At 34.7% G+C, this 12,836-nt stretch overlaps 1 protein-coding gene across 1 annotated transcript; it reads right to left on the reverse strand.

The window, feature by feature from the left end:
* Nucleotides 1-3,603: 3,603 nt before the first annotated feature.
* LOC122582809 lies at nucleotides 3,604-7,726 on the reverse strand. The gene is made up of 6 exons (XM_043755244.1): nucleotides 7,565-7,726; nucleotides 6,116-6,312; nucleotides 5,759-5,839; nucleotides 5,097-5,309; nucleotides 4,351-4,428; nucleotides 3,604-4,278 (listed from the first exon to the last, which is right to left on the reverse strand). Exons 1-6 carry the CDS (start codon nucleotides 7,677-7,679, stop codon nucleotides 3,892-3,894), a joined length of 1,071 nt encoding a protein of 356 aa, XP_043611179.1. The 5' UTR covers nucleotides 7,680-7,726; the 3' UTR covers nucleotides 3,604-3,891.
* Nucleotides 7,727-12,836: the final 5,110 nt, after the last annotated feature.

The raw sequence follows: 12,836 nt of genomic DNA on the forward strand, positions 1-12,836 counted from the left end.
AAATTGCTCGATTAATTCCTTTGTTTTTCCCAAGTATAGCTTTATGATTTCTCCCTTGGCCTCGTATTCACCTTTGACTTGGTTGGCTACGAGCTGGGAGTCCACGAAAGCTTTGATGCTTCTGATTTTCATGTCTTTGGCTAGGTCCAATCCTGCTATCAATGCCTCATATTCTGCTTCATTGTTCGTTGTTTCAAACTCGAATCTTAGGGCATATGTATATTCTTGCTTGTCTGGGTTTTATTAGTCGTATTCCGGCCCCGCAGCCTTCTGAACTTGATGCTCCGCCAGTGTATAATTCTCAGGTTTCAGAATCTGCTTCCCCAGTCACAGTGAGTGTTGTGGAGTGAGTTACTGAATTTCCTGTTTCCCGTATTTCGGTAATGAAGTCTGCTAGGATCTGTCCTTTGACTGCATGCCTTGCCCTATACTCGATATCATATGCTCCTAGCTCGATTGCCCATTTTGCCATTCTTCCAGATTTTTCTGGTTTTGTTAAAATTTGTCTTAGTGGTTTGTCTGAGAGTACCACAATTGGATGCCCTTGGAAGTACCTGCGTAGTCTTCTTGCTGCGTGAACAAGTGCTAACACAAGCTTCTCCATCTCTGGGTAGTTTGATTCGGCTCCTTGCAGTATTCTGCTTACGAAGTAGATCGGCATTTGTTTAATTTCTTTCCCTTTCTGTTAATAGGACTGCGTTTACGCATTCGGCGGAGGCTGCGAGATATATGTACAGGGTCTCTTCTTTCCTTGGGGATGTTAAGGTGGGGAGTTCTGCTATATGCTTTTTCATTTGTTCGAATGCTTCGTCAGCCTCCTTTGTCCATTCGAATCCTTTTTTGGCCCCGCAGTTCTTTAGTGTTTTGAAAAATGGCAATTGCCTATCCACTCCTTTTGAGAGAAAGCGACTTAGTGCTGTGAGTTTGCCATTTAGGCTTTGTACCTCTTATACTGTCTTTGGAGCTGGTAGTTCGAGTATCTTGTTTACCTTAGATGGGTTTGCTTGGATTCCCCTATCCGAGATATAGTACCCTAGGAACTTCCCAGCTTCCATTCCAAAAGAGCATTTTTTGGGGTTGAGCTTCATTTTTATCTTTCGCAGTGTTTCGAAGGTTTCTTGAATGTCTGCAAGTAGTTCTTCCTCCGTTCTACTTTTGACGACCATGTCATCTACGTAGACCTCTAGGTTTCTCCCGATTTGCTTGTGGAAAGCTTTGTCTACGAGTCGTTGATAGGTTGCTCCTGCGTTTTTTAGCCCAAATGACATCTTTGTGTAACAGAATGTTCCTTTGCTTGTATGAAAAGATGTATTTTCTTCAACTTCTTTAGCCATTTGTATTTGATGGTATCCTTTATAGGCATCTAGGAAGCACTTCCATTTATGTTCTGCTAAATATTCAACTTTCCAGTCTATTTCTGGTAGTGGATAACAGTCTTTTGGACATGCCTTATTTATATCTGTGAAGTCTACACACAATCTCCAGCCTCCGTCTCCTTTCTTTACCATTATTGGGTTTGCGATCCACGTAGGGTACGTGGCTTCTCTTATGATTCCGGCTTTTACAGGCTCGTCTACTTCCTTGCATGCTGCCTCATCTCTGTCATTTGATAAACTTCTTTTCTTTTGCTTTTCAGGTTCCATGCTTTTTCGTTCATTCAACTTGTGTTCCGTAACAAAGGTCTGTTCCCCTAGGATGAGAACCCTGGGGACCCCTGTCATATCCGCGTATCCCATGCGAATATATCGATGTTTTGCTGTAATAATTTGAGTAACTTCTTTTTGAAATCTTCTGGCAGCCCCTTCCCTATGGTAATTAATTGATCAGGAAAGGCTGGGTTCACGAGTACCTTGTCATTATCCTGAGCCTGATCGCTCTGGCTGGGTGTCTTCACTTCTTCTGGTTCCTCCTTTGATTTTTTGACCTCACTAATTTGTTTTGTCTGGTCATAACTTGATTTTATCATTCCGACGCCTGATTTCGTTGGAATAGTACCATGGCGTGGACTGTGGAATGTACCATCTCCATTCGTTGTATTGCTGGTCTTCCCAGGAGAAGGTTGTATAGTGAGGGTGCTCGTACTACAGTGAAATCTAGGGTTTCCGTCCGTGCAAACGGAGGGTTTCCCAGGGTAACACCGAGATCTATTTCCCCAGGGGCCATACGCGGTTTCCGGCGAATCCTGCGAGTGGGCCTATAGGGTTTGTCATTCTTGCCTTTATTGCTTCTGGTAATTGCAGGAAGCAATGTTCATAAATAATGTCGCATTCGCTTCCATTATCGATATATACTCTTCGTACCGAGATATCGAATATTTGTGCTTGTATTATTAACGGATCTTTGCTGGCTTTTTTGTCTCCCAAAGCTGGAAAACATAGATCTCTTGACTGGATTTGCGAGTCTTCTGGATCTTTTCGTTTCATGCTTGCTTTATTAGGATCTTTGCCGGCATACATTATCGAGATCTGAGTATCGAAACAGGGAATCTGACCGTTTTTGTGATTTTGGTGAGAAAAATTTTCCAGATTTTGACCTTTTTTGGTGCAATATTTTCTGGATTTTAACCTTTTTTGATGCAGGTTGTGGTGATGAGTAGCGATTGTCCCGAGGATGGCGCCAATTGTTTGTACAATGGATTAGGTTAAAGGATTCGGAGGTGTTTGATGGGTTGGACGGCGATTCCCTGCTGGTAAGGTGTGAGAACCTTTTGTACACCGGTTTAGATGTGTTTTAGATCTCTTAGGGTTTTGCCCGTGGATTTTGTATGTGTTTTAGGGTTTTGGCCGTAGTAGGCATAATGATAATGATTAGGGTTTTTCCCCTTTTATAGCTGCTTTTTCGTGGAGAATAAGTCTCTCACGCGTTTTGTATCTTTAGTAACGATCTCCTTTATTTAAGGAAGTGATATGATCGTATCTTTTCATGTTTATCTTCTTTTCCCTAGGCTATGTGATATCCTGGGTGATCTTTTTAGCCTACCTAGGGTGAGGCTTTATCCTGGGTGACGGTGAGTACACCATCATTTTTTAAAGAAATAATACACATAAAAGTTAAAATAAATACTCCGCATATGTGTTTTATGACATATCGAACCCCAATGATTGATGATAAGATCAACCAGCTAGGATTACTAAAATTTTAATTGATTTGTGCCATCATTTTCATCCCATGACGCATATAATAAGTACGCCAAAACCATTTTGAAAACAATAACCATGTTACACTAATACGGACCTACACATGCTCAATGAATCATCATATGCTTTTAAATCTTTTTATACAATTTCCACTACATACCATGACAAACCCTCTGAAGCAAACAGCCATGGGCATATGCGTAAATGGATATATGGATTAGCTTTCCTCGGTTTAGATTATCAGGAGAAGACAAGTCTTTTGAATGTTGCCTGATTAGGCCATGTGTATGTAGGTGTTAGTACTAGATAGAGTAATTGATATGTTTTCGGTTAAAAGGTAATCCTTATTGTAAAATCCCAAATATCACTCGGACAAAAAAAAAACATCCAGTCCCTGAGTCCCAGGCAGGCAAACATTGGTCTCAGTCTGGCTTAATTATACTGCTCCAAACACAAACATTCTCTATGTTCAAAATGATGATCTATTTATGAACCATACCAAAACAAATACGAATACATGTTACAGATCTGGTGCCTAACAAAATATTCATATGGAAGGCTTTCAACTACCTACAACCACCATTCAAGCAAATACCAAGACTTTTAACAAACCTCTCAAAACTAAATCGTCCTAGTTTTGATGGGTCGAAATGATAGCCCGCAGAATATACAAAAATAACCCATTCCTGGTCAATGACTGGCTTAATCACTAGTTCGCTACTACAAAAACTAATATTTTTCACTTACAATTTTATCAACGGTGTAACCGAGTAGAAGTTCTGGTTGTTCTCCTAGTTGAAGGACCCGCACCAGCATTATCAACCTCAGCATCTGTAAATTTTTCAACCTTTGCTCTACGTAAGGTTTGTGTTGACGGTTGACCTTGAGATGGACCAATCAACTCCTCATCTTCATCATTTCCAAGTCTTCTGAGCCTTCTCCTTGAGGGACCAGAAGATGGTTGAACCTGAGACGGACCATTTGACTCATCCTCTGGAACTTGTCTGGAACCTCTTGGCCTCTTTCGCCTCAAGGATTCAGGAGGTGGCTGATGATCATCCGTATCATCTTCCTCAACAGCTTCAGCTTTGGCTGCCACGTAAGGCCATTGTGTGCCACAACCTGGGCAAACCTTTTCAGTCTGCAATTACTAATATCGTCAGTAACACCTAATAAGTAAGATATATAATCAAACTAACCAAAGGAAATTTACCCTTGCTTGAGAAAATTTCGCCTTAAGACAATACTTGTGAATTCGAACAGTACAACTTTCATTTCGGCACATATCTGCCTGGTAATTATGAACATGAAAATGTAAATCAGATACAATAGAAACTGGGCCATCTTCATAGATATGTAGTTAACATGACAAAAGAAAAAAGCTTTTTCTTTCCTAATATAACAAAGCGAGAAACATGTAATAATTCTGCAGGAGTAGGATTATTGACAATATGGTAACATTACAACCAAACCACCTACAGAAAAACTTGGCACCAGTTATATCCAAAACGAAATGAGACTTAACTAGATAATGCGGATAAACAACTAAGTTTTCAAGATTAGTATGAATTACAGATACAATAAGTATGTCTACTTGAAGGGGTCTAACATAAAGCAAAAAGCGTACTCTCGAAATTTGTTAACGGTAGCCGTGAGATCCAATAAGTATGTCTACTTGAAGGAGTCTACAAAAAGCCTACTCTCGAAATTTGTTAGCCGTTAAAGTTCCACATGGTTATTAAAATCTGCCCTTATTTGATGATTTACCCAGCTATACCATATCACTTTTCATAAGATTATGGTCTCAAGTTAAAAAAGGAAAGTACTTATACCAAAAACTATCATGTGATCAACAAAAATTCATGCATGTCAGAATACAAGTGACCATGGACAATCTCAATTTACCAAAGAAATTAGGAAGAAAACAAAAGACAACTAAAGATTTAAAAAAAATGAAACCTTTATTCCAGCTTCGTTGCAGACATCACATGGTGGAACTTCATTGCTATGAAACCAGCTCCGGAGATCCAAAAATGATCTAACACCAAGTCCAATTCTAGCATCTGGGGTATCACACAACCACTGGTCCTGAACCAATTCTTTAATAGTTTTCTCCTTCTGAGACATCGAGAAATTCTTGAATGCTGGTGGGGCTTGAGATGAAGAAGCTCCCTGAAACCGTGACATGTACACTCAGTTCAGAATTTATGATCTGCTTGGAACTATATCGTAGGGAGGTAAAATCTCTCGACCGGGGGAGAAAGAAAGAGGTCTTTATTGATTGAAGAAGCTTTGCACCCGGAATAGGACTAATGCAGATCCAGAAGAATGGGTCTGGGCTTTCGAAAAGATGAATATGAGCGTTGAAAGTCTTCAATTAGACTAGAGCGTTAGATTCTTTTTTTTTTACTTCTTTCAAAAGGGAATGAATGGAATGAAGAAAAGAAGAGAGGAGGAAAGTGGTTCACTGGAGTTTGTCTCTTGAAAATGGTTATTATCTTGAAGGTCTTTTTCTCTATTTTATTTCATGGTCTTGCACAGTTTAGCAAAGAGACCACGCAACATGATCCAGATTTGGTTTCTATTATATTGTTATGTGCAGATGATTAAAATAAACAAACCTGGTTTTCAAGCCGGATATTGAGGGCTTCAATGTTACACATAGTACCCTGAGCAGTGGCATCTTGGACTATAGCTTCAATCTGTTACGTATCAGTCATTATATTCAATAATCAGTAAAGTCTAGATAACAAAGCAATGCAAATAGAATATAAACGATGTGCTCTAACTAGACATTTACAACAATCATTCAACTCATTACTCTTCCGACACTTCCATAACATATACTGAGCTTAGAGACTATTTTGCCTTTTTTTTTTCTTTTTTTCTTTTTGGTGTCACGAGATATTCTGCTTAATATACTAGACTCAACATTGCATTTTCTTATTTCTGCAACATTAAAGTGTATGAAAACTTACAATGGCCTTATAGAAAGCAATCTGAGGTACGCTGTATTTAGTTCCAAGCTTGGACTGCTCGTCTGCAACAGTGTTGATCACTCCATAATACACACAGCCATCGTACTGGTTTCTGCAAGCCCGTAACTCAAGCTGAACATAAGACAGCTCCATGTTTATCTTTCGCAGATAATCGTTGAATAACTTCTGATTAGAATCTGCAAAGAAGATGGATCGTGTCTTTTAAAACAGCAGAGCATACACAGTCCAACACCACAAAGTTTAAATAGCTTTAAGAACAAGGGAAAAGCAAAAGTGGTGGTGTGGCCATTCTTTAGGTGAATGATACACAACATAATAAAGGGGTGCTTAGAATTGCTTAACTAGAAATCATATATGCTTATTGTGTTTTTTAAAAGCAGATAAGCAGTTTTGAGTGTTTAAAAGAAGAAAATTGCTTATGCGCATGTCTGCTTATAGTTCGGTGAAACAAGTTGCTTTAGTGTTTGAGATTACGAATTCAATGTTTAATACCAATAATTATTGGTGGGTCAAAATAGCAAGTTTACCCTAAAAAATAAATAAGCTGATCAAGTATTTCCTTTCTGCTTTTGTAAACAATATTCTGTTGAAATAAGCATTTAAGCAATCCCATACACCCCCATAATAGTGTTCCATCAATCAACATAAAATAGAAAACGAAGTTTGACAGAGTTACTGTAAATGATTATTACTCTGCAATCCATTAAACAAACTACAACTGACACAGAAATCCATTACACGTGAACAAAAACATAATACATATGAAAAAGCCTTTCTTTCTAATGACATCATGAAACCGTTAATAATTCAGCATACAACTGATTACTGTAAAACTTAGACATAAACTAAACTCTAACACAAACTTATCATCAAGAGTAGAGTTTGCAACTAGTTTTTCTTGAGGGTCCAGATCTCCTCAAGTTTGAACCTCCGTAGGTAAACATCTTGGACGTGGCCAAGGGTTCGGAAACAGTCATAGGGATACCCTGGTTAGAAAGCGTACATCATACTCAAAAGACTCGACCTTCCGGGGTAACCTAATGAACCGCAAAAACGTTATCCGCTTTAGTTTACAACAAGTGCTTCTTGTCAGGCTTTTTAATGTAATCATCAGCTTTCTCACTTAGAATTTTACTATCTATTTAGGGCTAAGTTTTTTTTAAATGTTATCTAAATTAACCTTGTCTGATATCTGACTTCTTATAAATCGTAAACCAGTGACGCGGCACATTATATGCCGCCCGATCAACAAACATAATAAATAAACAAAATAAATAATCATATATCGATAATTGAAAGTTGAATACATACAATAGCACGATTCTAAAGTAAGATATATTAGCATTTAAACACTCAGTCGTAATACTAAAAGCAATACAATTGAATTAACTATTTGTATAAAAGTAAAGGAAAAAAAAAGGACAATACCAAAAGATTTGCCAGTGACGTCAGAGAAGATGGAGTGAAAGTCTTGATCTTTAAGTGGGCCGCGAGATAATAGAGCTTGAATTAAGGTATGGTGTCTCCAGCACAACGGCGCCATTTCTGATTATTTTGCAAAACCCTAGATTTCTTATTTTGGGGGAAAATGGTTTTGGGGCCTATGTTGGCGGGAAAATTACTTATATTTCTATATAGGAGAAAAACGTTTTGCATTAAATGGATTTATGGATCATAATAGCTTAGGGCGTGTTTGGTTGCACTACCCTTTGTTTTATATTTTTGTTTTCTAAGAAAACTAGATTATAACCCGCCGTGTAAAACGCGGAAAAACTTATAAAAAGATTTACATTTATACATATAAAAAGCTAGCATAATGGTATAATAAATAATTAAACGTTATTAAAAAATACAGAATAATAAATAAAATGAGAATAATGAAAATAAACATGTTGTTTCTTTCATAAAGCAACCATAGTATAAATGTAATTTGAAAGTCTAAGGTTTGATAGTGGTTTCCCATCCACTTGACAAGTGTTTCTTAGTATTGTGAAGTATCACAAATGATTATATTTTTAAAGATTATAACATACGTTTTTTTCCCTGTTAATTACTTATAATATAAAAAGTTATATGGATTCACGATATGCACAAAATAATTTGATACACAGATATAGTGGTTTTATAGAAGCTGATTTTATGCATATGACCCACAAGCATGTAATCTTTTTCATTGAAGTCATAACGAAGTTATTGATTTCCTAACACCTCCTTCATTATAAAGAGAGACTCGAATGGGACAACTTTTGGGTAGTACTTATACGTCTACTTTGAAAGTATGACAATTTAAACCCAGATATTCCAAGATTCTTTGAATGCATCGATGTCAGCCATTTTATCGAACACAACTTGATCTGCTATGATATTGTATACAGTGATGGAAGCAAATATATAATTTTTATTATGCTAATGTTTAGTTAATGTATAATATTCATACATTTTTCGTATCACGATAATGATTGTTGTCACAATATCTTTTATGAACTCATTCAAATGATACACTATAAACAATAACAACCCTATTTTTCAACCTTAATCATACATCATCAAGTGTATAGTTATACTTCATAACATAAGGTTATTTTAAAGCATATTCCAATACAAAACTATTTGTTATTAATTATTTGTAAGAAAATCAAATACGAAAAATAAATATAATGGAAGATAGATCATAATATTACCCGACACAAATTAAACAACGGTAAATATAATTGCTAATACTTATTAGAAAATCAAATATTAAAAAAATTATAAGATACATCGACATAGGTTTTTGAAACAATCATTATTTGTTAACAAATCAAAAAAGCGTATTTTTTTTAGTAATATTAATCTATAAGAAGATTTATAAAAGCGTATTGATTTTAATAATATTAATCTATAAGAAGATTTATAAGAAAATTAGTTATGAAATCAAAATAAAATTAAATGAAAAATAGATGATGATGTGAATCGAAAAGGATATCAAAAAAGTTAGATATATTAAAGAGTATTCAAAAAGTCAGACATATTAATTTTGATATGATTAGTAAAATATTAATTAATAATATGTATTGTTAGAGCATTTTATCTATAGTTGAAGGACTAAAAGTGTATTTGATTAAAAATTAAGTCAATGATGATGTCATCATTTTGATCTAAGGGTGGATAAATAAGAAGAAAATTTAATTAAGGGTCAAGATTATTTCATCTTTGAATTAAAGGTTCTCTTTTATTATTTATTAAAGATGGGAAAAAAAACGTTCTAATCAAAGTTTTTCAAAAATATTTTTCATGAAAACAGAAAACAATGTTTTCAACTTTTTAATGGAAAACTTAAAAACATTTTTTTCTTGTTTTTCATTTTCATTTTCTATTTTGCCCTCCCCTACACATCTATGACATTTTTTTTAATAGCAGTGGTGATTGGACTCAGCGGCATGCCTCTTCATCATCTAGTAGAGATCGACCACGTAGCACAGTCAATCCGAGGGCATGACAGGCGGTGGAATCCCACTACCGTTCTGGAGGAAACTAGCTAATGCTAGAGAAAACCCCCATGCTCCACCTCATTGGCAAAGACTTCCCAATATGCCTTTCAAAGGTTTTGAACATGTGACCAACATTTGGCTGAAATACATAAAGAGCATTATATGTCCAGTTTGGTTAAATCCCAAGGACTTCACATCTATGACATGTTTTATAGTTTTCTAAATAGAATGCGTTTTCAAGATTTTTATTTATTTTCTTGAAAATAAAAACACCTTTTATTTTTTAAAAAAATTAGAAATAAAAACTAAAAAACGTTTTTTACAACCAAACGGGCTCTTAAATTTTAAGGTTTTGATAAACGTGGACGATAGTTAAAAGTGTATTAAATAATTGTAATTTATTATAAAATTTATGGGTGAACTTTTAACTTGAAAACTATAAACTTTTTATGCACCTTAAATACAGTTTTAAAGATTGCATTTAACAATTTCTATTTTTTATTATTATTATCAAGCTATATGACAAAATCTCTTTTATGATAAACGTATAATAACAAAATCCTTAAAAATAGTACTCCGTATATGGTTATAACACTTTTTTTGAAAGGCAAATCTAATAAATACATCAATAACAGATTTAATTATTACAATGATGTATTTAAAAAACTTAATTATCAAAATAGGGTATTTTAAAAAGTACCAAAATGTTTTTTTTTAAAAAAAAAAAAACTATTTACCAAAACACAAATAATTAAAAAAGTATTTAACTAAGTAGTTATTTATAAAAAAAAATAATTAAAAAAAAAACTTGTCCTTCATCCTATATATCAATGATAAAGGTTAATATTGATATAAGTTTTATTTAATATCAACAAGCAAATGAACTTTATGATCATCACCGATTTACATTACATTTAAAATAACTTGCCACATAACTTAATTCGCTTCAATTTTACCACTTAATTTAGACTTCATAAATTATAGGGACAAATGCTTTTCTAGAACAAACATATTTAGATTCAGATTAGATTATAACCTATCCATAGAGCAACTTGCTATTGTTAAATAGAGCTTTCGATTACAAGTAGCCATCCAAGTAGTTTCCACTTTTTCAAACAAACACACAATTGTCTAGTCAAAAGTCAAATTAAACCACCTTCTTGTTACAAACCAAATGGTCAACGGCGGCTATCCAAAAAACAAACCCCTCTCATTATAAATACCACATATCACATACAACTTTCTCACACACTATAACTTCTTTAAAAAAACAACTTACATTATTTTGATTTCATATAAATTTATTCATGTCAATGGTTGAATTTTCGTTCGAAGGTTTGTTGATCAAAGGTGCGGTTTTCGTGATTGTTCAAGCTTTGGTTTATTTTATACTATCGAATTCTTCTGATGTATTCTCAAATACAAAAATGGCGAGGTCATTTAGTTTTAAACCCGCGAGGTCTGTTAGTATTCGAAGAATGTTTGCTGCTATCGCGGATATGCCTCCTGGCGGCGAGATATCTCCTTCATCGTCAACTAGTGGATTTGGACGTTCGTTATCATCTTTAGACAATGATTTTAAAAAGTTTGAATAGAGTTAAGGTTATGTTTGATATATTGGTCAAGTATGTTATTTCTATTTTTATTCAATTCTTTGATTCTTTTATTGGATATGTATTCACATTTCACAATACGTCTTTACTTCAAGTGTTAAACAGCTATTTACCCTGTTAAAAATCTTTGATTCTCTGTCCTTTACGTTTTTGTTCTTGTAATTTTCGGCTTATATATTTATAAAAAATAGCGATAAATCAACCTAATTAATGTATCTAAAAACCAACCTAATCATAAAATCATGATATTTGGAAAAACTAAAGGATAAGATTTGAAAAGATATTTAGTGGAATACACATGTCAAATTTTTAAAGTTTTATGTTGTTTTTTAGGCATATCTTTAGGTATATTTATCATTTTCCGTTTATAATATGAACAATTACCATGCATGTGATTTATCCTTATAATAAAAAGTGTAAAAATAAATATGTTTAAGTGTATTAAAATGTATTAGATGTATTGGATATTGGATATTGGATATGGATTGAGGAAATATATTAGAAAGAGATTTTGCTCCGGTGATGTTGTATGACAGTGTGTTAGTTACGTTATATTGAGATGAACATTCGGGTTACTCTAATATACCTATTCTCACGTAAATAGGCAAAAGTCGTTGCCCTCAAATGGCAATCACTAATAATGTGGTCCATGACCACAAAGAAACAATTACTCATTAGTAAAGTGTTTTTTTGTCATGCTAAACTATGAAAAATCCTGAAGAAATTAAACACACACACGTAAGAGAAGCCCATCTAATTGATCATGATAGTCGCTTTTGACGTAACCATGGGGATCAAAAACATCTTTACTGAAACAAGATCCTATCTGATCAATGTCCTTAAAGTCACGACATGTAACAAGTAGTCCGGGTGAGAAGCAAGGTGATGTAGCCTGTAGGGTGACTAGTGGGAGCTGTAGAAAAGGAGTAGAACGCGAAACTGAATCTTCAGTAGCAGCAACAAAACCTTGAGAAGCCGATGAACCAAAGAAATCACACAAGTCTTATACAAGGTTTTTTTACATAAAAGGGAAAGAAGTCAATCTGGGCATGTAGTTCCAACTCATTTACTCAGCCCCGTTATCAAGGTATGGGTTGGTAATACACTTACCTTGCTCCCCCATCTTCCTCACCACACCCACGAACATATATACTTGTTTGGTACCGATTTCTCACAACTATTTGATTAAGTGATTGCGTTTTGTAGATTTAAGAACAATCTCCGTTTAGAATGACCAATGTTTTAGGGAATACTGCAGTCGATCAAGTTTGATCATTGTGTACTGCCTCTATTTTCTAGTTTCTAGTTTTGTAAAAGAAATTTTTGACATTCAAAACCTAATAAAATTCCTCTTTTTATTAAAAAGAAAATGGTCTGCATAGGGGATGTGACTGCCCTCGGGCGTCTATAAGATCATCTAGGTTCATATTGTCTACTTTTGGTGCACTAATAATAAGGTCATCTTGTATAATCTTGTCTTCTTGCTTAATCTGGTCTTCATCGGGTTCTACCTAATTAATATTCTAATGCTTAAGAAAATGTCTCTATGGTGTGGTCTCATAAAAACGTTCAAGATGAGTCTCATTGCAATGTTTAGTTGGTGGATTATCAACCTAA

This window comes from Erigeron canadensis, chromosome 9 (assembly GCF_010389155.1).
Source record: "Erigeron canadensis isolate Cc75 chromosome 9, C_canadensis_v1, whole genome shotgun sequence".
Lineage (NCBI taxonomy): Eukaryota > Viridiplantae > Streptophyta > Magnoliopsida > Asterales > Asteraceae > Erigeron > Erigeron canadensis.